General features: G+C 39.8%; 1 protein-coding gene across 1 annotated transcript in view; it reads right to left on the bottom strand.

Moving 5' to 3' along the window:
- The window catches only part of HAO1 (hydroxyacid oxidase 1), a 48,427-nt gene that overhangs the window by 19,231 nt on the left and 2,605 nt on the right, over positions 1–26,591 (bottom strand). Inside the window, exons 2-3 of the mRNA XM_077874074.1 lie at positions 21,558–21,709; positions 5,982–6,237 (exon numbers count right to left, since the gene is read on the bottom strand). Of these exons, the coding sequence (XP_077730200.1) occupies positions 5,982–6,237; positions 21,558–21,709 (408 nt within the window). The remainder of the gene's footprint in view (positions 1–5,981; positions 6,238–21,557; positions 21,710–26,591) is intronic.

The raw sequence follows: 26,591 nt of genomic DNA, 5'->3' as shown, positions 1-26,591 counted from the left end.
CTTCATTTCTCTGAAAGTCTGTCTTTGAATGATGACAGTGACCTGGATTCACCTTGATTTTCTGCACATTATAAATTACACAGCTAGCCAATCTCCAATTTGGGTAAAAGTACAGCTGTATATTAATCTCTGGCTTAGCCATAGCTCTTTCTTTCCTTCTACTAGCTCTGCCATTGAACATATAAAGGATTTGGGAGCAATGACTATAACAATTTTTATATAAATACATAAGCACACTATTTTTAATTTTTTAAAATACTTACTTCAATACAAACTAGGCTTAATGTTTTTAGTATACTTTCAGTTGAAATAGCTGGTTGCACGCCTTACATGGTATATATATCATACGGGCATGAACATTCACATCCCACCAAACTCTGTTCAGGCTATTGGCAAAGTTTTCTCAATAAGGATTGAATAGTCTGTTCTATAGTTTCATTGACTCAGATGGCCATCTTTAATCATAGAAAATTCTAACCTCAGGAAAGTCATACTGGTACCCATCTATTTGTTGCACTTTGGTCCAGACTTTAGCTGAAATATTTGGGCATTTCTTTTAATCAAGCCATTTAGGGTTGGACATTTTATCATAGCCTTTGCTATTCTGTGTTCATCCTAATTTGAATTAACTGACACTTTTTTGGTCAATAAACATATTTTTATTATGAAAACCTATTCCATTACCTAGAAATGGTATTAAGTGATACTAAATTCCAAACTTATAAATAATATTGTTAATAAGAAAAATGTTTGGTCTGTCAATCCCATAGCAAGACCAGAAGGGGAAAAGAAGAAAAACATCTGTATGTGTATATACTCTGCATGGCACCCCACCCCCATCCCAAACAAGCTACAGTGTTTCAGGAGGGGCGGGGTGGAAGGGCGAAATGGATAGGAAAAAACAGAAACATGGATAAAATTATATAAATAACTGTTGTTATTCTTGGATGGTGAAATGCAGATCAACACTTGAATGAATGTTGCCTTACAGAAATTTCAGTGTGCACAATGAAGCCTTGTTGTTCCTCTAAAACGTCGTTCAAAGCCAGAAGCCAAGAGAAAGTTTTCAGATATCTTGACAGAGACCCACGATGGAGTGTTTTACCAGTGCTTTTGAAGGAAACCTCCCTGAATACTATTTTTATTTGAATTATGACACATACACAAGAAACACTTAAAGTGGCTGCTGATAACCAAAGTATTCCATTTCTTGAGGAAGGAAAAGAGCAACATCAAAATAATAACACAATTACTTGGGACTTAATGCTCCAAACCCCAAGCTTTGTTTAATGATCCAAAGGTAAGGGAGAGCACTGGCCTTGTAAGGGGTTTATTGTGCCCTGAATGGCCCCCAAATATGCTTTTTAACCTAATATAGAAATGATTTTAGCTTTTAGTAAATCAAGTAAGTGAGAATAGTAAAAACTACTAAAGAAATTTAAACATCTTTTTTTTTAAGATTTTATTTATGAGAGACACAAGAGAGAAACACAGAGAGAGAGAGAGAGAGAGAGAGAGAGGCACAGACACAGGCAGAGGGAGAAGCAGGCTCCATGCAGGGAGCCCAACGTGGGACTTGATCCCGGGTCTCCAGGATCATGCCCTGGGCTGAAGGTGACGCTAAACCGCTGAGCCACTCAGGCTGCCCAAGAAAGTTAAACATCATTGAACAACCAATAGTAACACTAATGATAATAGATATTATTGAGAAATATATATTATTTACTACAAGTATGGATGATATGAAATTAATGACAAAGCTATGTGTGTCCATAGTGGGAAACAAAGGAGGAAACAGTAACCAGTGGAGCCCATGATATCAACACAATAAGAGAGAGAGTGAGAAAAAGATTCATAATACATATGGAAATTGGTTCATAGACCACCAACCTTTAATGGTGAATAGAAAACACATTAAGAACATAGCCCTGCTAATTTCTCCCTCAATGTGTTAGGCTGTTAGAAGAAATGAGCAGGGCATAGATTTTAAGTCTCAGCTCAAAATCTTGTTCGTCTTAGTAGTCATGTTTTATTGGGTAAATCTCACATGATCTGGTACATTTTTTTCGACTGTAAAATGATAAAATGATTCAACATTACTTGTGGAGCACCTACTATATGCCAGTGTTTTTGATGTTTAAGATATACCAGTAAGTAAAACAAAACTACCTGGCCACCTAGGGTTGACATTCTAGCAAGGAGAGGCAGAAAACAAACAATAAACAAAATAAGCTTATGAAGCATGTTAGAACATAAGTGTTATATAAAGAAAAGAAGTAGAGCAGAATAAGAAGATGTGAACTGGTAGAAGCTGAACTTGAAAGTTTAAATATCATAATCAGACTTGCCTATTCCCACTATAACAAATGACCACAACCTTTAGAATGACACAGATGAGGGCTATAAGACAACACAGATTTATTATACTACAGTTCTAGAGGTCCAAAGTCCAAAATGTATCTCACTGGACTAAACTCAAGGTGTTGATAGGGCTATTTTCCTTCCAGGGGCTATAGGAAAAAATCCATTTCCTTGTAGAGACCTACATGCCCTGACTCCTGATGAAATCCCTCCAACTTCTGCTTCCATCATCATATCTCCTCTGACTTTGACACTCCTGCTTCCCTCGTATAAGGACCCTTTAAATTACATAAAGTCTACTGAGATAATCCAGGATAATCTTCTCATCTCAAGGTCCTTAACTTAATCACACCTGCTAAGTCCATTTTGCCCTGTAAAATAACTTATTCATTGGTTCCAAGGATTAGGACATGAATATCTTTGGGAGGCTGCTATTTTTTTTTTTAATACAGTTATATTGTGAATGTTTTCCTAAACCAAACAATTTAGAGTTTGGTGGCCCATGTACCCAAATCTCCTTCACAAATCTTCCTCTACCCAAAACCCCTGCTCAAGGTCCCCACACATATTTATCTCTATTCTGATCTCTACCGATTATTTTTATTTTGGTTTCCCACTAGAAAGACATGTAGACCCATCCTTGATGTCAAAGTGTAAAGGAAGTGAGGAAGTTAGTTGTGGATGGATGTGCAGAAAATGGTAAAAGGCAAAGGAGTCAGTTCTGAGGCTCTCAGGCACCCGCAATCCTGGCATGCTGAAAGAACCATAGGGCAGCCAGTGTAGCTGGAAAGTGAGAATGGAGGTGAGGGTGCCAGGTGGTAAGGACAAAGAGGTGATGGGGTGCTGCTCATGGAAAGCCCCACGGGTCACTTTTATCACTAGAGTCCTGGGAAGACAACGGCAGTCTGATCTTTTTTCAGTATGATCTGTTCTGGCTGTCATGATTAATGAATCATTTCAGGGTTATAGGGTTCTACACAAATCACCGAAAGGGTAGGTGTCACGATTTACCTTGATCTTAGTCAAGGATTGGAAATTTCTTTTCTTCTCTTTCAACTGCCCTGGTGCTTCACCACAGACCCAAGTCTTTCCTCGGGGTAAATGAACCATCTCCACGAGGTAGAGTGACAGGAAAAGGCCCGTGCTTCAAAGCCTGAGGAAATCAGTCTAGCAAACTGGCCTCATTCCTTGCTTCTTCCAAAAGCAGATGAGAATTCCCCTTACCCGTCCCCCCTCAGTTTCAGGAACCTCTGTGCCATTCATAATACACACATACATGTGTTTTGCATATAGACCGAGCAGAGACTACCAAACTCCTGAACCCTGGCTGGTCCCAGATGCCAAGAGTCGGGACCCTCCCCCATCCCGCGTCCCTCCCCCGCCCCCCTCCTCCCAGGCAGAGGAAGTAGCTAGGGCTGGAAGGAGCCACTGCTTTACAGACTCATTCTTCTCTGGATTTCCTGCCTCTCTCGCCTGCCAAACTTCACTTCTGAAAAGCCCGGCTTCACCTTCTATGAGTCAGGTCAGTTGCGGAAAGAAACCTGATTTCATATCAGGCTGTACCAGATGAGCTTTCTGGTTGTACGTGGCCTCAAGCGGAAGCCTGGGCCTCCCATTAGTGCCCTCTGCCTTCCACTGCTGAATGTGGGCTGCTGAGGACGGGACCAGAGGGCACTGGCCTGCCCCAAGCTCACAGAGACAAACAAGGCCAGGGTGCGCTCCAGGGGCCCCGGCCTCAGGCTGTGGGGGGTTTCCTGCGTTCCCCATAACCTGGATGTGTTGCTCAGTATTTGATCATCTTCAGATGAGAGATGGGACGAGCTGGGGAGTCGTGGCCACTCCTGAGCACATCACAGCTGAAAAGGGCCTTTGTCTCATGGTCCTCCTCGTCATCTGGGCAGGAGCCCAGCAGCAAAGGGAAAAGAGAGGGAAAAAGCAAATCAACATTCCAGCTCCTGACTGAGTGGCCCTGGCACCGGAGAAGCAAGCGATATCAGCCAGGATTAATTAAGCACCGTGAAACACGTTTTGTTATCCGGAACAAGAAAGTGCTTCCCAAGCCGCAAAAACACCCTACCCCACTATTTGTTATTGTTGTTGTTAGTAGTAGTGGTAGTGAGAGGAGGATGAATAGGATAGCAAATTCTCGTTCAAATGGCCAAAGGGAAGTAATGAGGACCGTTTCCTGTCAGAAGCCTGAATAGTGGGAAACTAATTATTTTAGAAAGTCTGATAAATAAGGTAACCAAAATAGAGAAATAAGGTGAATACAGATTTCACATTAAGGAAATTTAAAGCCATCTACTTCTGATGAATTTGGCAAGAAGTAGGAATATGTCAGGACTTTTGTTTTTGTTCCTGTTCCCTTAGAAAGACAGGGTGTTTGGGTAACCCAGCATCTGGGATACATGGAGCGGGTTTATTGACAGCACTGTTAGTCTCTTTTGTTAGTGGGTTATTGAAGGTACTACATACACAAACAATATCCTACACCTGCCTGGAAGTCACAAAGATAGCATCACACAGCTAACTTACATATGGTTCAATGGTGAGTTTTTATGCACAGTAGTTTATACCCAAATAGGTATATACACACCAGAGCTATATAATATTTCTGTGACACTCATACAAGACTGTATTTGGACTTATGTAGTGGTTGAGACACATGTCATTCTATAATATATATGGAATTCCTACCTTCTAACAATTTTTTCACCCTGATATGGAATGCTGATTTGATTTTGAAATCTTTTGGATTTGGATCTTTTCATATATAGAGAGAGTAAACAATGGCCCGTTGTAAAATGAGGTCTAGGATCCAAGGAAAGCACCCTATATCATTTCAGATACTATGAGGTTTGCTTTGAAATCCCATCATCAGAATGTCCTCTATTAAAACTAAGATTCTTATTCCTATTCAGATAGTTTTACCCCTGAAAGCTATTAGTCATATATTGGTATGAAAAACTTAAGAGCAGATTTTGGTGGGAACTGGGGAAAGACAAAAACAAAGGGGAAAAAAAATAGGGAGGTGAGGGTCTTTCTCAGTAAACTCCATGAGTTCTTAGCTTTGACACAAGATGATTCTAGTCCTAAAATATTACAGGGAAAAGGGACAATTCCTTGGTAGTGGTCAGGCTGAATGACCTGTCCAGTTCCATTTTGGATTACTAGATATGCTAAGATAAGTGAGTGAATGAGTGAATGAATGAATCTTGACCCATGGATGAACCACAGTGAAAGAGGAATATTGCTCAAAGAAGGAAATAGGGGATCAAATATGTGACTTCTTTTGTCTCCGTTCTTTTAGCTTCCTTTAATCTTCTAGACACAGTTATTCCAAATACAATTAAAAATAAAACTAACAGATGGCTCTTTGTTTCAACAGACAAAGAAATGCACTTACCTCTAGAACTCAAAGCCTATCATTCCTAAATAAGATCCCTGTTAGCCATACTTTGGGACCAATGTTTTGTGAAAATCTAATTGGGAATTAAATGTATGTGGAAACTGGGAAAAAAAAAAAAAAAAAACTTTGGAGCTGGTACATGACAAGAGTGAGACTAAAGAGAATTAGAAGATCAGCTCAGGGGCTCGGGTGATCAGATACCCATGGTTACCTGAGTTGAGGTGGCAGCTTGAACCTATTACGCACATCGTCAAAGCGGTTCCCTAGGTAAGGAGTGTCCACTGTCAAAAATATGGCCTTGTAGTCCTTTCGCTCAGCCCGCTGCACTAGCTGCTTGGTGACCTCACGGTCCTTGTAGATGTACAGTTGCAGCCAGCGCAGTGCATCAGGACTGGCCTCTGCCACTTCTTCAATTGAGGAGGTGGACCAGGAACTCAGCATCATTCCAGTTCCCAGTGACCTGCAGGCTGAGGAAAAAGGAAGCGGTAAAGAAGAATCTGGCACTTTCCCCACTCCAAAGCCTTCAGGTTGTGGTTCAAGGGTAGAGACATCTACAAAGGAAATTAGGCAATAAGAAGTCAATTCTTTAAATAGAAATAAGCATTCCTTTCTACACCCTGAATTGATCTTTGAGACAAAAGTGAGTCAAATAGCCAAAGATGTGCTATGTGAAAGGATGAAAAAATTGGGAACAATCTGAACTTCCAAACTTAGGGGATTGGATATATAAATGAAAGATACACACCCATTACAGCTAATATTTTTGTGATGGTTAATTTTGTGTGTCAATTGGGCCAGGTGATGCTTCCCAGAATTTGCCCAAATCACTGGGTGTTACTGTGAAGGTATTCTTCAAAGGAGAGTAACATTTAAATAAGTAGATTTTGAGTAAGGCTGATTGCTCTCTGCAATGTGAATAGGACTCATCCAATCAACTGAAGGCCTTCCCTAAGGATTCGGTTAGCAGACGGCCTTCAGACTCAAACCACAACATCAGCTCTTCCCTACATCTCCAACCTGCCATCTTACCCTTTAAATGTTGGACTCGCCAGTCTTCACAACTATGTGAGCCAGTTCCCCAAATCAATCCCCCCATTTCACCTCTCTCTCTGTCTCTCTCTGTCTCTCCCTTTCTCTCTCTCCCTCCATATATCTACATATTCTGTTTCTATTATGGTTATAAAATAAAATATTTGTGAACACAGAAATATTTTCAAGATACGTTAAAAAAAAAACAAAAAAAGTCTACAAAATGACAGATACAACATAATTCCACATATGTACAAATGTGATTACTGGTATATAAACTTAAACTCAAACAAACTAATGGCTAATGATAGGTCAGAGAATTATGGGTGAGTTTAATTTTTTTTCTTCTTTTTTAACTTTTAAAATTTTATCTTTAAAAATTTTGTTAAAGGTGCATTCTACCATTTATGTTATATTTCTAAATTTTATAAAGTACATATGCTGGACATCCCAAGTAGATAGCACTTCTCTCTCACAATCTTTTGAGCAAAGATACCAAAAACTGAGCACAGTGAAAGTGAAAAATTAGTAATAAATTAGGTAGATTCACCTAACCAATTGTCTCAGAGAACATGAAAGAGCATGGGTGATAGGCTTTTAACCAAAAATAGGTAAAAACCAGTAAAATTGGGGTCAGTTTTAATGGAGGAGAAACTGATACAATGTTTATATGCCAAATACCAAATGTGGCAAGAGACAATAATAAAGATATAAAACTGACTATATGATCCTGAGTCATTAAACTTATCTGTGTGCCTGACATGTGTCAAATGGCAGTAAAAGCAGTTAGTTGTCCAAGTGACATCCATAGAGTGATGTTGAGAATCAAGTGATGTGCTATTCAAGATACTACTTTGAGAGGTTAAAATGCTGCCCTGCTTCTCAAACTTTAGGAGACAGCCAAATCCCCCAGGAGTGTTTGTGAAAACATAGTATGCAAACATCCTCCCAGAATTTCTGATTCAGTAGGTCTGAGGTATAGCCTGAGAATTTGCCAGTTCCCAGGGTTACCGATGCTGCCAATCCCCTGGACCACACTTTGAGATTTAAGTGGTAGCAATATCCTTTGGTAGTAAAACTCTAAGTTCACATGGTAATAAAATGGATTTTGTTTTAATACGTGTTACCTGCCCTATGCTTTGGAAGGTGTTTTTCATCCCTGTTGTTCAGATAACAATTCAGATAAAGAAGACCTAAACAGGGGATGATCTTGTCCATGGGTCACTATTCTGTTCCCTCCTAGTGTGCCCTTGAGAATTTCTCTCAAGAGACTCATGACTTGCAAAATATTGTCTTAAAAAACCACATCTTGTTAAGAAATAACAAATAAGAACAACTAGACCATTGTCTGATTTTCATTAAGATTTATAAATATGGAAAATAACTCCAGGTCATCTATTGCTGTTTGGAAGGAACACCAGGGGACATTGACTGGGTCAGAATCCTCTAATCATCAATTTATCATAAAGAAAAATAGGTCCTGAAGAGGATGTGACATAACTAAGGTCCCACGAAGATGGAGAGGATGCCACCATGCCGATAGCTCTGGAAAGGCAAGGAAACTGGAAACCAATGGATAGGACCTGCCACATCAGGGCATGGTGACACAAAGGGGTTCAGCTAAGAGAGCCATCAAACGATAGGACACTTCATTGTAGTTTACACAAAGGCATCATATAGATGAGCAGCCGTTCTGTCAATAAGGATCAAAACTCCTCAAAAAGATCTCCTTGTATTCATAAGAAACATCTACAGACACTCCACAAAGACCATTAAAATAGTCACTTCCTACCTACCTTGCAGGAGGTGTCAGTCTTCACACTCACTTTGCCCCTTTGGCTGGGTAGGCATGTCCAGAGAAAAGCAAGGCCACTTCATGCCATTTTTCCTGAGTCTACTGCCTCTGGTACCAATGGCTCCTGATGTTACTGGTGCTCAAAGTTGTAGGCATTTAATAAATATTTGGTGATTTAATGAATTTACTCCAAGAGAGTCTCCTGGACGCAGAGAGAATCAGAGTCTATGCTGACATATTATGAGTTGAGACTAAGATATTGCTCTCAGGAGAGAACAGCAGCAAAACTGAGAAGGCTTTACGCTCCTTGGAACATATATTACTGACCACTGTGATCCCCACTCACTTGTGATTATATGCCATGATCAAGGCAAGTTGTTGATGAATTACATCCATGGTTTTCAACACAGTTTTACGTTAGAATGAGATGAGGGATCCTGGGATTTTGCAAGGACCATTTGGGAGAGATGATCACAAATGTGCCAGTTAAACTACTGAAACACCTCCATTTCAATCCGTAAATAGCCATGGCTCTGAAGTAAATGACCATCCTTTCTGAGTCCCTTTAATGTGGCATCACTCCTTTCTCTCCTCAAGGATTCTCAGAACCCCCTGACCCCTACAATCCAGAAATCTAAAAGTTAACACCTGGCAGGGTTGGGGGCATTCAGGATGCTGTTAAAGCATTAGAAATGAGCATCTGACCATCTCTTCTAATTGGTTAAAGTCCTTTGTTGCACTGGTTGCTAAATATTTCAAATGTCATTTTTGCCCTGAGAAATAACGATAATACCTTTCTAGCTCATATTACTCTTTAGGGGACAAAAATTGCAAGCTTTTTAGTTTTATAAATGATCATAATCATTTATAAATGATAATTTATAATCATAATTATAATCAGACTTTGTTAAGAAATTCTAATTAGAGGGACTCCTGGGTAGCTCAGTGGTTGAGCGTCTGCCTTTGGCTCAGGTCATGATCACAGGGTCCTGGGATCGAGTCCCACATCAGGCTCCCCACAAGGAGCCTCCTTCTTCCTCTGCCTATGTCTCTGCCTCTCTCTCTCTCTGTGTGTCTCATGAATAATAAATAAAATCTTAAAAAAAATTCTAATAGACTTATCCTAGGCCAGTGCTTCAAAGCACAAATGTTTTTGAAACTCGTTTTCTCCCCTTATTCATTTTCCATAATGAAACTGACCTCCAGCTCTCAAAAGGAGCAACTGTCAGATTTCTTTTAAAGGGACAGTGATCCACTTGCATGATGTAACCCAAGATACCAGCTGCATTTCACAACTTTTGGCAAAATGGAGATCACATCTGGGGTGGTAAAGCCCAGGCCCGGATCTTGCCTATGATGAAGGTCCCTAATGTTGATTCAACTCTAAAAATCTTGGCTTTCATTATAGTCAGCTGATCCTAGAGATAAAGTATCCAGGAGGACACACCATCAAGTAAACACTGATCCTATCTGACATCCCACAACTCTATTTCCCTATTTCCACTCACTCCCTCTTTTATCATCCTTAAGATCTACTTTCAAGAATAAACACCTAAGAGGTGCCTGAGTGGCTCAGTCATTAAGCAACTGCCTTTGAATTTTGCCAAGAATCTCGATTTCTTATCATTACTCATAATCTTCTCCACACCCACCTTTTCCCTGCATTGGTTTTGATGGTCAAGATACCCATTCCTCTTTGCAGAAATAGTGTCAAATGCTCACTACCTTAAGCAGGAAATCTCTCAAAGGAGGCGGGGTGTGTGTGTGGGGGGGGCGGAATCTTCTCTAGGCCAAGGAACTTCGTGAGATGGCTGATATAGGAAGAGACTATCAAAGCAGATAATTCCTACATTTTCAGGGTATACATTCCTTTGGAAATCCAAGGAAAAGACAGCATCAAATAATCTGAGAGATGAAACAAAAACATGTCTTTCCCCACCCTCACCCCCACCCCCTTCTCTGTCTGCAGATTTCCAAGAAGGGTCTGCAGAGTAGATTTGAGCGGTTGTCAGCAATGCTTAGTCAGTCATCAACAATAATACCTGTAAGAAAAATTTCAAAATTCTCACTACAGTTTTTTGTTTCTCTACTTTATTTGCAATAAAATTGTAAGTATAATAATATAGACATAAATGAGTTTAATATTATTGCTTACAGGGCAGCTGGGTGGCTCAGTGGTTGAGCATCTGCCTTAGGCTCAGGGCATGATCTGGGTCCTGGATCAGTCTCCCTGCGTGGAGCCTGCTTCTCCCCCTGCCTATGTCTCTGCCTTTCTCTGTGTGTCTCTCATGAATAAATAAATAAAATCTTTTTTTTTTTTTTTAAGTCATTGTTTACTATCACTCACCCAAAATAGATTACAGGCTCCTGGAAAATACTGGTGCATTCTGTCTACAGAATAAAAGTTATCCTGGGACACACCCACAACAAAGTTTTTTTATGAGTTAAATCACATGCCCCGGGGTGGGGAAATGCTACAAGAGCCTGCAATAATCTGGCATAAGATCAAATGTAGTTCTGCCTCCCCAGACTGCCATTCGGTAGAGTTAACTCAATCTACACTCCAGAACCTGTAATGAACCACCGAGGTTTACATCAACTCATCTTAGATATAAATGCAACCACCTCTGGAGTCGATACAAACTATAAACTCCAATGTACAATGATTCAGTTGGGCTAGAACAGTTAAACAGCTCCGCAACACAGCACAAACTGTCAGAATCCTCGCTATGGCTGAGAAATGCAACTGCGCTTCTAGATTTTGGCAGGGTTTTGCTTTCCATCAAGCCTTAATGAAAACATTCATTTCTGATCTTGGTAATCTGGATGCAGAGGAGACAAGGCAGGAAAGCTACTGTGGACTTAACTTTAGGCGACACTAAGCCTGACAGTTCAGGTTCTTCCATCGAAAGCCAGGACCTTATAGCAAACTGCCCACTGATGGTAGGGTGGGTAGTGACTGGCCCCCAGCTTGCCAATTGCCAGCCACATCCTGCCAGTGCATCTGTCTGTCTTCTGCTTTGAGGAGAGCACAGGTAAATGTGCCACAGTTTCTTATGCATTCGTCCCTTACTAGTTTTAAAGTCAAGGAATGAAATTGCATTATAGTAATAGCCCCTCAACACATTTAACCGTTATCCAGCATATTTTATAACCTTGCTTATCTAGGATTTGCCCAGCTTCCTAAAGTTTAAATTAGAAGCAAAAATAAGCAACAAAATAAAAATAAAATGGCAGACAATAAGGGAGACAGAAGTTTCTCAAAGCTGAGGCAACACAATTTACCAATGATAAAATAGCTTCCAAATGTCTAACAGTCTCACATGGATAAATAAGATGTCAAATCACCAAATAAAACCGAAGTTTATCATGCCAGGCTTGACAAGGACAGGAATTATTATACATCGGAGGACGATGTTCACCCATAGCTACCTCCACCACTACCACAACAGAGAAAAATATAAACTAGTAGTTATCAATGGGAGTAAATGTCTATTATTTGAAGCATTAACTCATGTGGATCAAATCATATTCCCAGATTTAGAGCAGAATGATTAAGCAATGTGTTACGTCGGGTCCAAATTATTTCTTTTAAAATAGTTCTCCTTTATGGGAAAGGTGAGTTAAGTTTCCAAAACTGTGTGTTTAAAGGAAAAGGGGGTAACATGATGAAAGTGTCTCGAGTTATTTTTAGGTGCATTTGATTAAAAAGCTCCTGCAAAACTTAGTCACCAAGACAGCTGTGCTGAAAATTTTGTTGAGAAAATGCATTCTGTCCTCTGCACAGGAAGTCATTGTGCAATGGGGAAAATATGCAGTGACAAAGTACCAAGCAGTCGTCTGGTTCAGAACTCAGGGTCTGACCCACCAGAGTGTTTGCATAAATGTGCACCCTAACATCCCCTGGGTGTGTCATCCTTTCTTTACACACAGGAACTGCCATTCACAGGCTTATTAAAGATGCAATGAGTATTATTGTCTGCGTGTCTGAAATTACTGTTGAGATTACTTACAAAAATAATGTTGTGAAACTTCCACTACAGTTATGCATGAAACACTTAGAAGTGGTCAAACGAACCTTAATTTGTGATTTAGAGAACTGAAGCAATGTAAACACTGCCAAGAAAGGTCAGGAAACCAGACTTGATCTTTCCAGTGCTTTCAAGACAGTCTATTGTCTGACTCAGGAGCAGTTTAACCTTGAGTGATCACATCGTCACTAAATTTGAGAGCTGCTTTTGATTGCATAGAAAGATTTTCAAGAAACAACTAGTCCCAATGACACTTGTGCCCTCCCTTTCTTGCTTCCACTTTGTTTCTGGGGCAGAACTCTGATTTAGACTAAAGCATTAGCTTTACGGTAATGATCCCCAGGTTATTATTCTGTCATTTTATTAAGTTGTCAGGTCCTGGAATGACTGGCAGATTACATGGAGACCACACCATAGTGAGATGCCTTTTATGAGGATTTCAAGGAAGATCAAATTTGCCCTTGACCTCAATCAACCTCCCTCAGTATAACAACCTCAGTGCCAGGACATAGCAGTGAGCCTCCGACTTCTCGCTGTCATGCTCTAACGTCATCAGGCACAGTAACCATTTGAGAAGAAGCAATCTTGGGACGCCTGGGTGGCTCAGTGTTTGAGCGTCTGCCTTTGGCTCAGGGTGTGATCCCAGCATCCTGGGATGGAGTCCTCCTGCAGGGAGCCTGCTTATCCCTCTGCCAATGTCTCTGCCTCTCTGTATGTCTCTCATGAATAAATAAAATCTTAAAAGAAAGAAGAAGAAGAAGCAATCTCATGCTCTCAAAAAACTGCCCAATAGCTTAAATTCTGGTGTGAGATACTAGGAATCATACCATTTGATGTTGGTCTTCAATGTAGTAAGAGTCTAATTTTTTACCAGCTGTTTTTGATTGATGAAGTTTGTCTTTAAGTGATTTCAACACTGAATCTATCACTTTTTGGAAAATTTTTAGATATAAGTTACTTGTTTGTATATATATGTATGCGTATATACAAAGAAGGTCCATAATCCTTTTATATCTGTGTATGTCGGTACGTGTGTATGTGCGTGTCTCTGCATACATGACATGTGTCAGTTGTGTTTGCAGAAAGAGTGTGTCCACTGAATTTTCATGACAGTAAAAGAATGTCCAAAACATAAAGTTGAACTGAAATAGATTGAAAATAAAAGTGAGAATTGATTCTTTTTTATTCCAATGAAGCAAAGAGGTATTCTCTTCCAAATGTTTAATGATGTAATTTGGACAAAGTTTTAGTGAACTGTCCTTTCATCTTATATCTTCTTAGTTTTGTTTCTTCTCAGTAAAAATGAATGAAATAATGGATGAAAACAAATAACTGGATCAGACTCTAAAGTGAAACAGATCTTGGTTCGCACCCCATCCTGATCATGGAGCAGCCCTAGACTTTGGTTAAGGGCATCCTTGTCCTCCACTGTCAAATGAGGAGAATGATAAATGATAATTGCCTCATAGGTCTATTGTGAGGATAAATGATTGGGATATAAAGTCCAGCATCTGGTGCATAAAAGGCACTCATTTCAGAAAAAAAATAAAAGTTCCATTTAAAGCAAGTCTCATGCTTTTCCTGGATTTAGGTAAAATTGAGAATAAGGGGGATATTTTCTTCATAGGTATGCTGAAATGTATATCTACTCGGTCACCTAGTACAACACATAAATATATAAATCAATAAAGCTTTCAAAAATACATCATTTGGGTCTGGAGCAAAGGAAATGACAATTTTTCTTGCTGAATGGTCTTTCACTCAATGTTAAGGTCGATCACTTAATCTCGGAAAATCCAGAAAATTCAACAGCGAAAGCTCTCACCTACACCCTAATTCAGTTCTTTGGGGTCTGTATGGCTCTTTGTGTTACTCTGCAATCTGTTCCACCTGCATCTTAATAGGTGGTCAAGTCATAGCTGAGTCCCCAAACTTCACTTTGGAATGTTCTGGCCTTTTAGGCTCAAAAAGAAAGTGTTTAGATTTAATGGTTTTATGGCCCATCAAATCCTGTGTGGTAGCCTCTAATTGCATCCACGGGCAGGAATTTCTTTTAAAATCTTTTTTTTTTTTTTTTTCTGACAGTTTACTAAGAATTTGCTAATATGCTGAGCATTCCTGGAACGCGTTAGGTGGGTTGTAATTTTTCTCTATTTGAGGTCCCGGCACTCCCTCATGTGGCGCTTGAGCACATAACAGTCAAGAGGCAAAGGGATGAATTAACATTTAATCTCTTCTCTTTCCCCTTGATTTCTCATGTTTATTTTTTTTATTATTATTTCTCATGTTTAAATGAAACAAAAAGCTAATGTTGTTCCATGGAGGCTGAAATAAAATTTCATTTCAGCCACAGTGCCTAAAACCAAAGAGATTTCCATGATAATGTCCTAAAAGCCTCTGTGGTATAATAAGCATTTCATGTGTTCTTTGAGAAGTCAGAGATGCTTTACTTCTCTTGCAAGATGAATATTTCACCTAATGAGATTGCCTTCTTTATACAACCCTAGCATTTATGTTTATCATTGATATTTCCTTCACTACATTAAGTATTTGTAGAAATGATTCTGTAGTCATCCCTGAAGCTTGTAAGAAAAATAAAATTTATTTTTTTTTTTTTTAATTTTATTTTTTTTTATTGGTGTTCAATTTACTAACATACAGAATAACACCCAGTGCCCGTCACCCATTCACTCCCACCCCCCGCCCTCCTCCCCTTCTACCACCCCTAGTTCGTTTCCCAGAGTTAGCAGTCTTTATGTTCTGTCTCCCTTTCTGAAACAATCTAATAGGGTTTCAAATGGATGTGCCATTATAAGTAGAGGCATTTATATGGCTCTGAATATATTATAACAATTGTCAATTATTAAATTTTTAACTAAATCATCCAGTGTAATAAATGTCTTATTCATAACACGATGCATGACAAACTGCTCTCCACTCAGCATTTCTCGGTTAGTTTCTCTCCATCTTAAAAGACTTTTAGGGTGGGGTGCAGAGGGAGAGAGAATTTCAAGCAGACTCCCTGATGAGCATGGAGCCCAATACAGGCTCGAGTAGAGTCTCCATCCCATGACCCCAAGATTATGACCTGAGCTGAAACCAAGAGTCAGATTCTTCACCCACTGAGCTACCCAGGTACCCCGACTTTTAGGAGTTTTAATTTTTGTTTAAAATTCAAGCCCTTTTATTTATGCTCCTACATTTTGCTCAAAGCTCATATTTTTTAATGAGTTTCACATTCTGTAGCTTATTCCATCCTCTCAAAACCAACGGGATAAAACCATAAAAACATAGAATGTTTGCAGTTAATATTCTAAGACTATTATAACATAGAACTTGCCTTAGGGTTCTTGTGGCAGTTAATGATACTTGGAAATATCAGTCACTGACCATGATCTTATAAGCAGCATTGCACATGGGATTACTAACCGGGAACAAGATATTTGTCCTCTGCAAGCCTCAGTTTCCGAAGCGCAGGAGTTGGTAAAAAATCCTTAGGGCTTTGGACTCATGTTTTATGGAGGATAAGAGATAGATGAGTTAATAAATGCAAATTGCCTGGCACACATTGCCAGATAAATGTTGGCTATCGTCATGTTTCACGACAGTTTATTTGTGTGGCATTTATTAAACATCTATTTGCATTTTCAGCAAGAACCAGAAATAAATATGTGTGCTTGGTTCTGTCTATCCCAAGCATGCAGAATATGAGAAATGAATATCAAAGACATACAAATGCTCATCCCACCATCTGTACTCTCCAGGGCTGGTCTGGTAGGCAAGAGGTAGAAGAAAGGGGTGGGATTTCAGGAGGGCAGTTCTCTACCTTTAATGGGTTCTCTGGTTTTGTTTTCTGGAGTTTTCTCATCGAGGAGATTTTGTCTTCGTTAGCCTTGCTTCCATTAGCAGAACTTTCTGTAAAGAACTGTCCTGTCGAACCCCAACAGGCAAGACAAGTAACTCATTGCTCAGTGACGCCCCTAACTTCCCTGAGAGTGGAACAATCCTGACCTTGGGAGGTGGCAAGCAAACCACTGATCTTGCTTAAGCAGCTGACTTTATCAGTGAGGAAACGTAATCCTGCTAGAAAGTGAAAATGACCTGCCATAGAAGTGAAACTAGTTAGTGGTGAATTTCCACATAAATCAGATGTCCCAGCCCGACAGCCCAGGGGACACTTGGAGCCCACAAAATTATTTGCTTTGGCCCACACATTATTGCCCCAAACTGTGTTTTAGGGAATTTTTGATTTATTTGCCAACATTTAAAAACCAGGAGATTACACATAAAAATCAAGGCTTCTGGCTTCTCTTAAAATTTTTGAAGATTTGGCAACCCCACATCCTCATTCCCGTGGGGCACTAGTTAGCTGGCACTAAAATGTGGCTGCCTCCTTCCGTGGGGTTTGCTAATCTCCACCACTGAGCTGGCATTGTTGTTTTCTTAACTTCATCCCTCTTTGGATATTTATGTTACCAGTCTGACCCTCAAAGCCATTTCTCAGGTTCCTGCATAAAGCTTAAAACAAAAATATCTTTAGCAGAGTAGAAAGGGCAACTTTCACTCCCATTGAAGTGTAAACTGCTTGTACTTTCCTGAAGGTCGGTTTTTTAATATGTGGAGGGGATTTTGGGGACCCCAAAGGGCAAACAACAAGTGTGCCTCATTTTGGGAAGCTTTTCCTAGCATTATTCTCAGGTGATTCTCAAAGGACCCCCCTAGAAGTAAGAGCTCATTCAACTAAAGTTGCCAGAGATAGCAAATATACATAGAGGACAACCCAGCTGCAAATGATTCGTTATTTATCTGAAATTCAAATGTAACTGGCTTCCTGTGTTTTATTTGGCAATTTTGAATATGAAGCAAGAACGGCCCCACTGGTCACTCTTCAACCACAAAGCTATCTAAGAAGACAAGCTCTGTTCTCGGGCCCAGTTCACACTGGAGATGTACTCCAGAGTGATGTAAAGAAAGTCCAAAAGAACCTTGAAGCAGGGTTCTGTAAAGTCTGGAGAGCCAACTGAGAAGGCAAGACTGTGGTACTGTGGCAGCTTCCAGAACTTTCTGGATGTCCATTCTAATTATTCAAGCCTGACCATTCCCTGGGAATTTGAGCGGCCCTCACCTTGGGTTACATTCTTCCAGAAGCCAAAAATGAGAAAAAGATATGAGTACAAGTCTTATTTGGGAATAATCACAAGGAGAGTTGATGAAGTAGGAAACTGAGAGGATAGGAAGGCAGTCAACCAAGGGTGTGTTAATGGGCAGGAAGTACTCAATCCTCTTATCCATCAGCTCCTGTTGTCAGAGAAAATGCCAGGCAAAAAGTTGCAGGTTCTGATAGAAATTATACGTAACAGGGGGATATATCCTGAGTACCAACAGCATCCGATCCAGGCACACATGCTCTTTTTCCTTCCAAATAACCTATCCATCCCACAACCAAAGCATACCAACAAGGGAGTACTCCTGGTTATGAGCTGATCACCACCAGCTTTCAGGGTTAATGTAAATGTTTAGTAGACCATCCATCCATACATGGTAATTAGATCATAGAAGAAAACCTCAGGAATGTTGAAATCCTTAAAAGAGGTTTCTACTACAAATCTCAATATAAACTATGTTATCCCTGCCCTCATAGGAACCCGATCCAGGGACTTGGATTCTGAAGGGCATTGTGTGTGACCTTTCATTGCCAGTTCCTCTATGCCCCCAGTGTCACCACACAGTTTGTGTTCTCATTGTTCAACCCTGTCCCAATACATGTATCCTACTGTCCTGGGGAAGCCTGTTTTGCATACACCTAAAGTGATAAATCAATCACTCTTAGGGAATTGTAATTGACAGATAAATGGGCTTCCCCTCATGACATTTTATGGGATTTTCTGGAAATTAAAAGCAGCACCAGGTGGTTAGGAGCCAAGATTCTGGAGCCAGACTGCCTAGCTCTGACTCCCATGTCTGTCAAGGATGAGTTGTGTGATCTTGGGCAAGTTATTCATCTGCTTGATATTTCAGTCTCCCATGTGTAAAATGGGCTTAAGATAGTACTATATCTTTGGGCTGCTCCAAGGATTTGATGCTTTAATGCTCGCAATGTACTTAGAATAGCACTTGGAACATGGTAATTGCTTTGTAAGTATTTGATGAATTAATCTAAAGGAATACTCTAACGGGTACTTAATAATGCCTCCTGGTTAAGTGTTGGGAGGAAATAATGTTGCACAAAATGGTCCTATCGAGACCATCAAATTATAGTTTCTAAGCAAGCTTCCTTCTCATTTTTCTTTTCATCCTATCCCTACCAAAAATAAGGAGCACTGATCTTGGAACCACCAGAAGGGAGGGGGAGAGTAAGTCCTGTCATTTATTCATCAAGAACACTGTGGGGCACCTGGGTGGCTCAGTGATAGAGCACCTGCCTTCAGCTCAGGGCATGATCCTGGAGTCCTGGGATGGAGTCCCGTCTCAGGCTTCCCACAGGGAGCCTGCTTCTCCCTCTGCCTATATCCCTGCCTCTCTCTCTCTTTCTCTGTCTCTCATGAATAAGTAAATAAAATCTTAAAAAAAAAAAAAAAAAGAAAGAAAGAAAAAACTGCTTCCTCTGGAGCTCTCGCTGTTTGCCCACAGAATGAGCATAGCAGCACCTGTCAAATATTGCATAAAGGAATGCATACATATACAGGCAATCCCTGCGGTTTTTTGCTGTTGTTTTAACAAAGTGAGCTCTGCATATTGCCTTCTTTTACTTACTCTTCCTTACTGCCAGTCTTTTCATGGTCCCTTCTCCATCTTTTGCTTGTTTTTGTTTTGTTTTGTTTTGTTTTGTTGTTGTTGTTGTTGTTGTTCCTGTCTTACAAAATAGTTCAAAGGGACTTTTGTAAGGATGGACCCAAAATAAGAAGAATATAAAGCCAAGGGTAACCCCATCACTCACAAATAAACACATGTAATATGTAGTCTGCATTCTTTGTCTTAAAAAGTAAATGTATTTTAGGGCTTTGCTATTGTTTGTAACTGTTTTTAAAAAAACAAACTGCAACATCTTTCCATACCACTACACTCTTTCTCTGATATCATGATAAAAATGTATACCATTTCTTTTTCTTTTTTTTAAGATTTTATTTATTTATTCATGAGAGACACAGAGAGGGAGAAAGAGAGAGGCAGAGACACAGGCAAAGGGAGAAGCAAGCTCCCTGCAGGGAGCCTCATACGGGACTTGATCCCAGGACACCAGGATCACGACTTGAGCCAAAATCAGATGCTCAACCACTGTGCCACTGAGGGGTCCCAAATTTATCCCATATCTAATGCACCTTGTTTTTTACAATCAATCTCTGATTATGGGACATTTGGGGTTGTTTTGTTTTTTCTAATTTTTTTCCTACTAAAAATAACAAAGGCATGAGAATCCTTGCAGAGACGTCATTCTTCAAAGTCATAATTATTTCCTTGGAATTCCTAGAAGAGGACTTAGAGCATAACATGGAATTCATACTTTCAAAGCTTTGATAAACAATTGTCAAATAATTTTCTAGAAATACGGTCCCACTTAATGCTCTTCCTACCGGTACTTGAAAATGCACATTGTCCTTCCACCCTTATCACATTTTATAGTCTGAAAATAATAACTTGATATTCAAAAAATAAAATATATAATTATAATTTATTTGATAACATGGTATATTGAATACTTTTCATGTGTTTATAGGCCAGTTTCATGTGTCCATTTATGAATTTTCTATTTGTCTTTTTCCACTTAGGTCTTTTCATCTATTTTGGGTTAGATATTATTTCCTTATTCAAGTATAAGGGCTCTTCACATGGAAAGATCATTAATGCTTTGCAGCCTCATAATTTTTCAATTTGTTTTGTTTACCACTTGTTTTTTCAATTTTTGTAAAACATGCATGTTTTGTAGAAACAGCATGGACGTTTCTGCATTTTGTGTTGATTTGTTGGCTTTTGTCTTAATGGTTTTTGTCTATGGCATGTTTGGGAAGGCTTCTCTTACCCCAACTGTGAATAGAAAGATACTGGTTTCCTTCTTTTTTTTTCCCCATTCTCTCTGGCCATATTTCAGGATTACCACAGACAAATGCCCAGGCCTCAAGGCCACTTCTCTGTGTGTGGTCCTAGAATTCAAAAAAGTTCTGGACTCTAACCTAAGCCTGTCTCAACCTCACCGTGTCATGCCATTATCCCTGGCAGAGTTATATGGCAAACGTTTCAAGAAGGGAAGTAAATCCATAAGATCTGTAACGCTTAGAACTGAAATGCTTTAAAATAGTATTTAGTTCCTGCTCTTTGAGCCTGAATTTCCTGCCCTGCTTAGCATCAAAAGAAGCCAGATAGAATTCATCACCAACTTTTATATGAGTTTCTGAAGCAGGGTGGGGAGATTTATCACTGTGCATACCTTTTCAAATGTTCATAGTTGCCAGGGGACTGGGGAGTTAATAAATTAGCCCTAATAAGGAATTTCTTTGCATCATATTTGAATTTCTCATCTCTCTCTCTCCTAAGGCAGCTAGAAATGCTTTATTGGGAGTATAACCCATTTGTAAAACAGAATCGTGGTCCCAAACCATGACAGAAAACTCAACCATCCGGGTCTCTGCATTTGCTGTTTCCCTGTGAGGATCACGTGGTTTGGGGAAGCAGGGAGGCCTTTGAAATGAGGTAGCTATTAGATTGAATCCCATCTCTGCCACTACTTAGCTAATAAAACTGAGGAACCAAAGAATATCTTGCCTAGGGTCATAGAGGAGCAGAATGTGCAACAACTGGTATTTTGATGGCAGAGTCAATGAGCTTAATTTTCGTGAGTGTGAAAATATCCGGGGAAGTGTTTGCTTGACGCATACAGAGAAAGGAATCACTAAATGTTAGTCTTCTTCTGTTCCTTTGGTGAGGACTTGCTACCTACCTCGCACAGTTGCGAGCTCCCCATCCACGTGAGCCATGCACTGCATGGCAGTAGCCCCAACACATATTGGCATGCTGACTCTCTGACCCAAAACAGAAGTCGACAGGTCTATCTCAGCAACATTCCGGAGCATCCGCGGATACAGCTTCCATCTAGAATTTTAAAAAGAAAAAAAAAATTAGAATTTTAAAATCATAACTAAAACTTTGACATTACAGTTTAATTAAAAAGATAAAATCTACTTCTAGTTTTCCCATCTGGCAAATTACTTTACAAAGTTAAAGGGAAGGGGCAGTGTTAGTGTTTGTTAAGATGGCAAGTTAGCAATAAGATAATAATGAATTTCACAAGCTGTTGTTCTCAGTGATGTGTAATTAACATATGGTAGGATTTACCCTTGGGAGCTTTGACAAAAGCACACAGTTGTGTAACTGCGAGACAATCAAGAACAGTTCACCATCTTGAAAAATTTCTCCATTTCCTTTTGTACTGAAACCAATCCCCTAACAACCACTGATATGTTTTCTGTCAGTATAGTTTTACTTTGCAAGAATATACAAAAGGAATCATATGTAATGTAGCCTTTGAGTCTGGCTTTTTTCACTAAAGCCATAGGGCTTTTGAGATTCATCCACATTGTCAAGTGCATCCATAATCTGTTCATCTTGGTTGATGAATAGTATTCTACTGTCCCAGTCGGTTTGCCCATTCCCCATCTAAGAGACACTGGGAATGCTTCCAGTTTGAAGCAATTATTAATAAAGCCACCATAAACATTCACGTAAATGTTTTTGTGTGAACATAGCTTTCATTTCACTTCCTCCAAATCATTTTGATAGACAAAAACATAGAAGGCAGATTATAATTTATGAAGAGAGGTTATACTATGTCCAATTTGTCTTTTACTTTTATAACATACAATAACTTTGGATACTTACTTTTAAAATTATAATGTGGTTTCTTTGAAATCCTTAAACTGATGTCCGTATTCATTGAAGTATGGTGAGAGGGAATATAATTTTTCTTAGTTTAATTGAGCATTTTCCTCCAAAAGGTTATTCACCAGGAACTGGAGTTTAGTTTAAAGATTTTTTGACTCCTGAACATGATCTAAAATGACTCTTCCTGCAATTCTCTCGTGTTGCAATGAAAATCATCAATAAACCAAGAAGCGAAACTTTTAGAGTAAAATTTACAGGAGAACAAGTTCTCTTTCCCTCTTAGCAGAATTTATGTTGTCCTATTTGTTTGGGATTATTTTTCTCATTAGTAACTGATGAGAATGGAAGAAAGTACAGACCTGTTTATAATGAGCTTTAAGAAAATAAACATGTGAAAAAAAAAAAGAAAATAAACATGTGGATAAGGCACTCATACACACCTAACCAGCACTCACCTTTCATTACCTAGATTGAACTCTGCTTCCAGAGAGTTCAAGATTTTTAGTTATTATAGTGAAGCATGATTTAGAAATGGAGTAACCAAAACAAATTGGACCTCCGAAGTCTTAACTGAAGCCTACCTCATGTAGTGGAAGAAGAAATTCTGCCTTCTGTTGCTTTGGGTCTGTAATCTAACCCTTCCTCACATACTAAAGTAAAAACATGCAGCCCTTGAAAAGCATAATAAAGAAGTTTTACTGTGCGATTTCTCTGCAATTCCTTTGAACATCATAATCGTCATTATTTTCAGTCACACCACATGCTTTGCTGCTGGAAGTCCTTTCTTTTGGACTGACCCTCACAGCACGCTTCTTTGATCTGCATTTTGAGAGGGGAAGGCAGAAGCCTTGAAGAGAGCTTTTATTACCAATCATCTCTAAGTGTATTATTACAATGAGAGAAAAAGATTTTAATAGCACCCGTTGGCATGGTGGCCTTGGAAGGCATTAATATTTACTTAGAGCTGAGGAAACAATGAAAGCTTTTATGAAGAGCACACACAAAGCTGCAGGGCATGAGCCGTGTGTGTGGTGTGTGTGTGGTGTGTGTGTGTGTGTGTGTGTGTGTGTGTGTGTGTGTGTGTGTGTGAGAAAAGACATTGCTAAATGTTCAGTTCCTACATAGAAGGCAAAGCTCAATCCTTCCATCTCCAGGCAGTAGCTTTACTCTTGTCCACGTGGTGGCGCAGGTCCCTTTGATAACCGTGTGTTCCCCCTCCCCGGCCTTCCCCTATGCACACTACTTTCCCTTCTGAGGGTGACATTACAGACACTCACCAACCAGTGCACAAAATGCAATCCTCACACATAATTAGGTAAGCTCACTGGAGCAGAAAGCGTATGTTCTCTAAGAAGTTCTCCACATTTTGGTATTTTTCAGAAGGGCAATTACAGCTAACCTTGTCACGTAGTTCTAAGAGCTTTCCAAGTCTCACCTGACCCCACCCCCAGTTTAAGTGATTTTTCCACAATCTTACATAAAATCACAGCTGACTGTAACCTTGGACTGTGCTCTTATAGGACCTCCACTTTGGAAAAAGGATATGAAGATCGACAAAACAATTGAACCAATGGAATAATAAACCTCTTTCAAAGGACGGAAAATAAGATGCCTGAACAAAGGAAGTGGGGTAGAAGGCGGATCCTTTCACAGGGTTTTTGACTCATACCTCACATCCAACAAACGCCTCACATTTAATTTACAAAATAATCCAGGGATGTACACACGCCCCATGATGGGATACTCTATTTGAAGGACACTTAACACCCAGCTTTAAAGCCATGTGCTGCTACTGAATCCCATCAATTGAACACAGTGAATTAATGTTTTATAAGTCCTGTAAGATGATCTCACTGCATTCCAATTTCTCCACATAATATTTTACACTCAGCATTTAAATCAAGTAAAATATATGTAAATATGCATATAAAATATACAAAATAGCACAGATTTTGTAATCTTATTTTTTACCCTTCATTCTTAATATTTGTGATATCTTGAAAACAGTTAACTGGATCACTCTTAACCTCTGAGGCATTGCAATAAAGGAATAAGGAGGGCAGGAATCTAAGTCTGAAGAAAACACTGCATACTAAGCATATTTAAATAGTCAAGCCTGTTTTTAAATGCCTTGGTGTGTAATGGGTTTCAGAAAGCCTATGAACCTCCTGAAAGGGTGTGTAGTTGTGCTTGTGTGTGTGCACGCATGGGTGTGCATGTGTAGGTTTGCTAACACCTATCTAGATAAAGAAGGAGAGATAGAGATAGGGAGTGGAGCAGAAAGGGAGGATGGTGGGGCAGCCCTGCTGGCTCAGTGGTTTAGAGCCGCCTTCAGCCCAGGGCATGATCCTGGGGATCCCGGATCGAGTCCCCCTGCTTCTCCCTCTGCCTGTATCTGTGCTTTTCTCTCTGCGTGTCTCTCATGAATAGATAAATAAAATCTTTTTTAAAAAAGGAGGACGAAGAAGAGAATAGGAGAAAACAAATGGGATAGATGTGAGACCTCTTTCTACATGAATCGTCGAAAATAAGAGGCAATTAGCTAATTTGCAAAATGCAAAAGCAGAAAGCAGCTTCCTCACATGTAGAAACCAGCTGCGTGATCCTGTGGCATTTACACCTATGAGAAGAATATTTAAAATGCTGCAGGTGAGTTTATACTGCTCAAATATTTAAGTGAGAGAATGCTATCACTTTTTCATCTGTTCTTTAAAAAGAAAATCATGCAGGGATCCCTGGGTGGCTCAACAGTTCAGCACTGCCTTCCGCCCAGAGCGTGATCCTGGAGTCACGGGATCGAGTCCCACATCGGGCTCTTTGGATAGAGCCTGTTTCTCCCTCTGCCTGTGTCTCTCTACCTCTCTCTCTTTCTGTGTCTCTCATGAATAAATAAATTTTTAAAAAAAGAAAAAGAAAATCATGCAATTTTCAGTGTCAATAAGTGACACACAGGGAAAAAAAGGAGGAGCTTCATTTTCCTTTTTAAAAAAAAAAAAGATTTTCTTTCTTTATTTGACAGAAGGAGTGAGAGAGCACAAGCAGGGGAAAGGGCAGAGGGAGAGGAAGAAGCAGGCTCTCTGCTGAGTAGGGAGCTCTACGTGGGGCTCAATCCCAGGACCCTGGAATGATAACCCAAGCCAAAGTCAGATACTTAACTGACTGAGCCACCTAGGCACCCCAGACGCTTCATTTTCTAATATCATCAGGACTTCTAAATGCCCAAATTGTAGAATTAGTTTCTACCAATGAGAATTTCACAAGAAGCCACAAAATGCAGACCATGGTTGAGAAAGATACGCTGAGTTCATGTGCAAGAGAAACAATGTACATTGGGTTTTTTGTTGTCTTTTTTAAAAAATATTTTATTATTTATTTATTCATGAGAGAGACACACACACAGAGAGGCAGAGATATAGGCAGAGGGAGAAGCAGGCTCCTCGCCGGAAGCCTGATGTAGGACTCGATCCGGGAACTCCATCTCAGGACTCCAGGATCAAGGCCCTGAGCAAAAGGTAGACGCTCAACCACTAGGCCACCCAAGTATCCCTGTTTTTGTTTTTTTTTTAGTTAACCCCAATCAAGTCAGGCCATGCAAAATGTAGTACGCTGACATCTGCTGTTCACATCATGTTTATAATAGGAAATCATGCTCTTCAGTATGGTTCCATCCATTTGACTTTATTTGTCCTTTGGTATTTTATTTTATTTTGGCCACAGTAACATCAGAGTCCCAAGCCATACCCCAGAAATGTTTATAAGCAACTGCGAGGTCACCTAAGTGAGCCATGTCCCCAGAACTTCAAACTGTGGTTGTCAGAGCTGAGTATAGAGAGATAATAGATAGCTGTCACTGTGAATGACCTTTTGTTGTGCTTGTGGGAGGAGGAGGTGTATCAATTTCGTAAATGTCTTTAAAATGCCCTGACACTGTGTCACAACAGGTTATCTGAGGTTTGGTTGTTTTGCAGTCTTCATTTGAATCAGAATGAGAGAGTTCAGATTGATTGGCTTCATCCCATCAACCCAAAGCCACTGGGACCCTGGCAGAAAATCTGTTCTTAGTTCCACGTGATCGACTCAATGACAGAAGGTG

This window comes from Canis aureus, chromosome 26 (genome assembly GCF_053574225.1).
Source record: "Canis aureus isolate CA01 chromosome 26, VMU_Caureus_v.1.0, whole genome shotgun sequence".
Lineage (NCBI taxonomy): Eukaryota > Metazoa > Chordata > Mammalia > Carnivora > Canidae > Canis > Canis aureus.
This window is presented reverse-complemented; position numbering and strand designations above follow the sequence as displayed.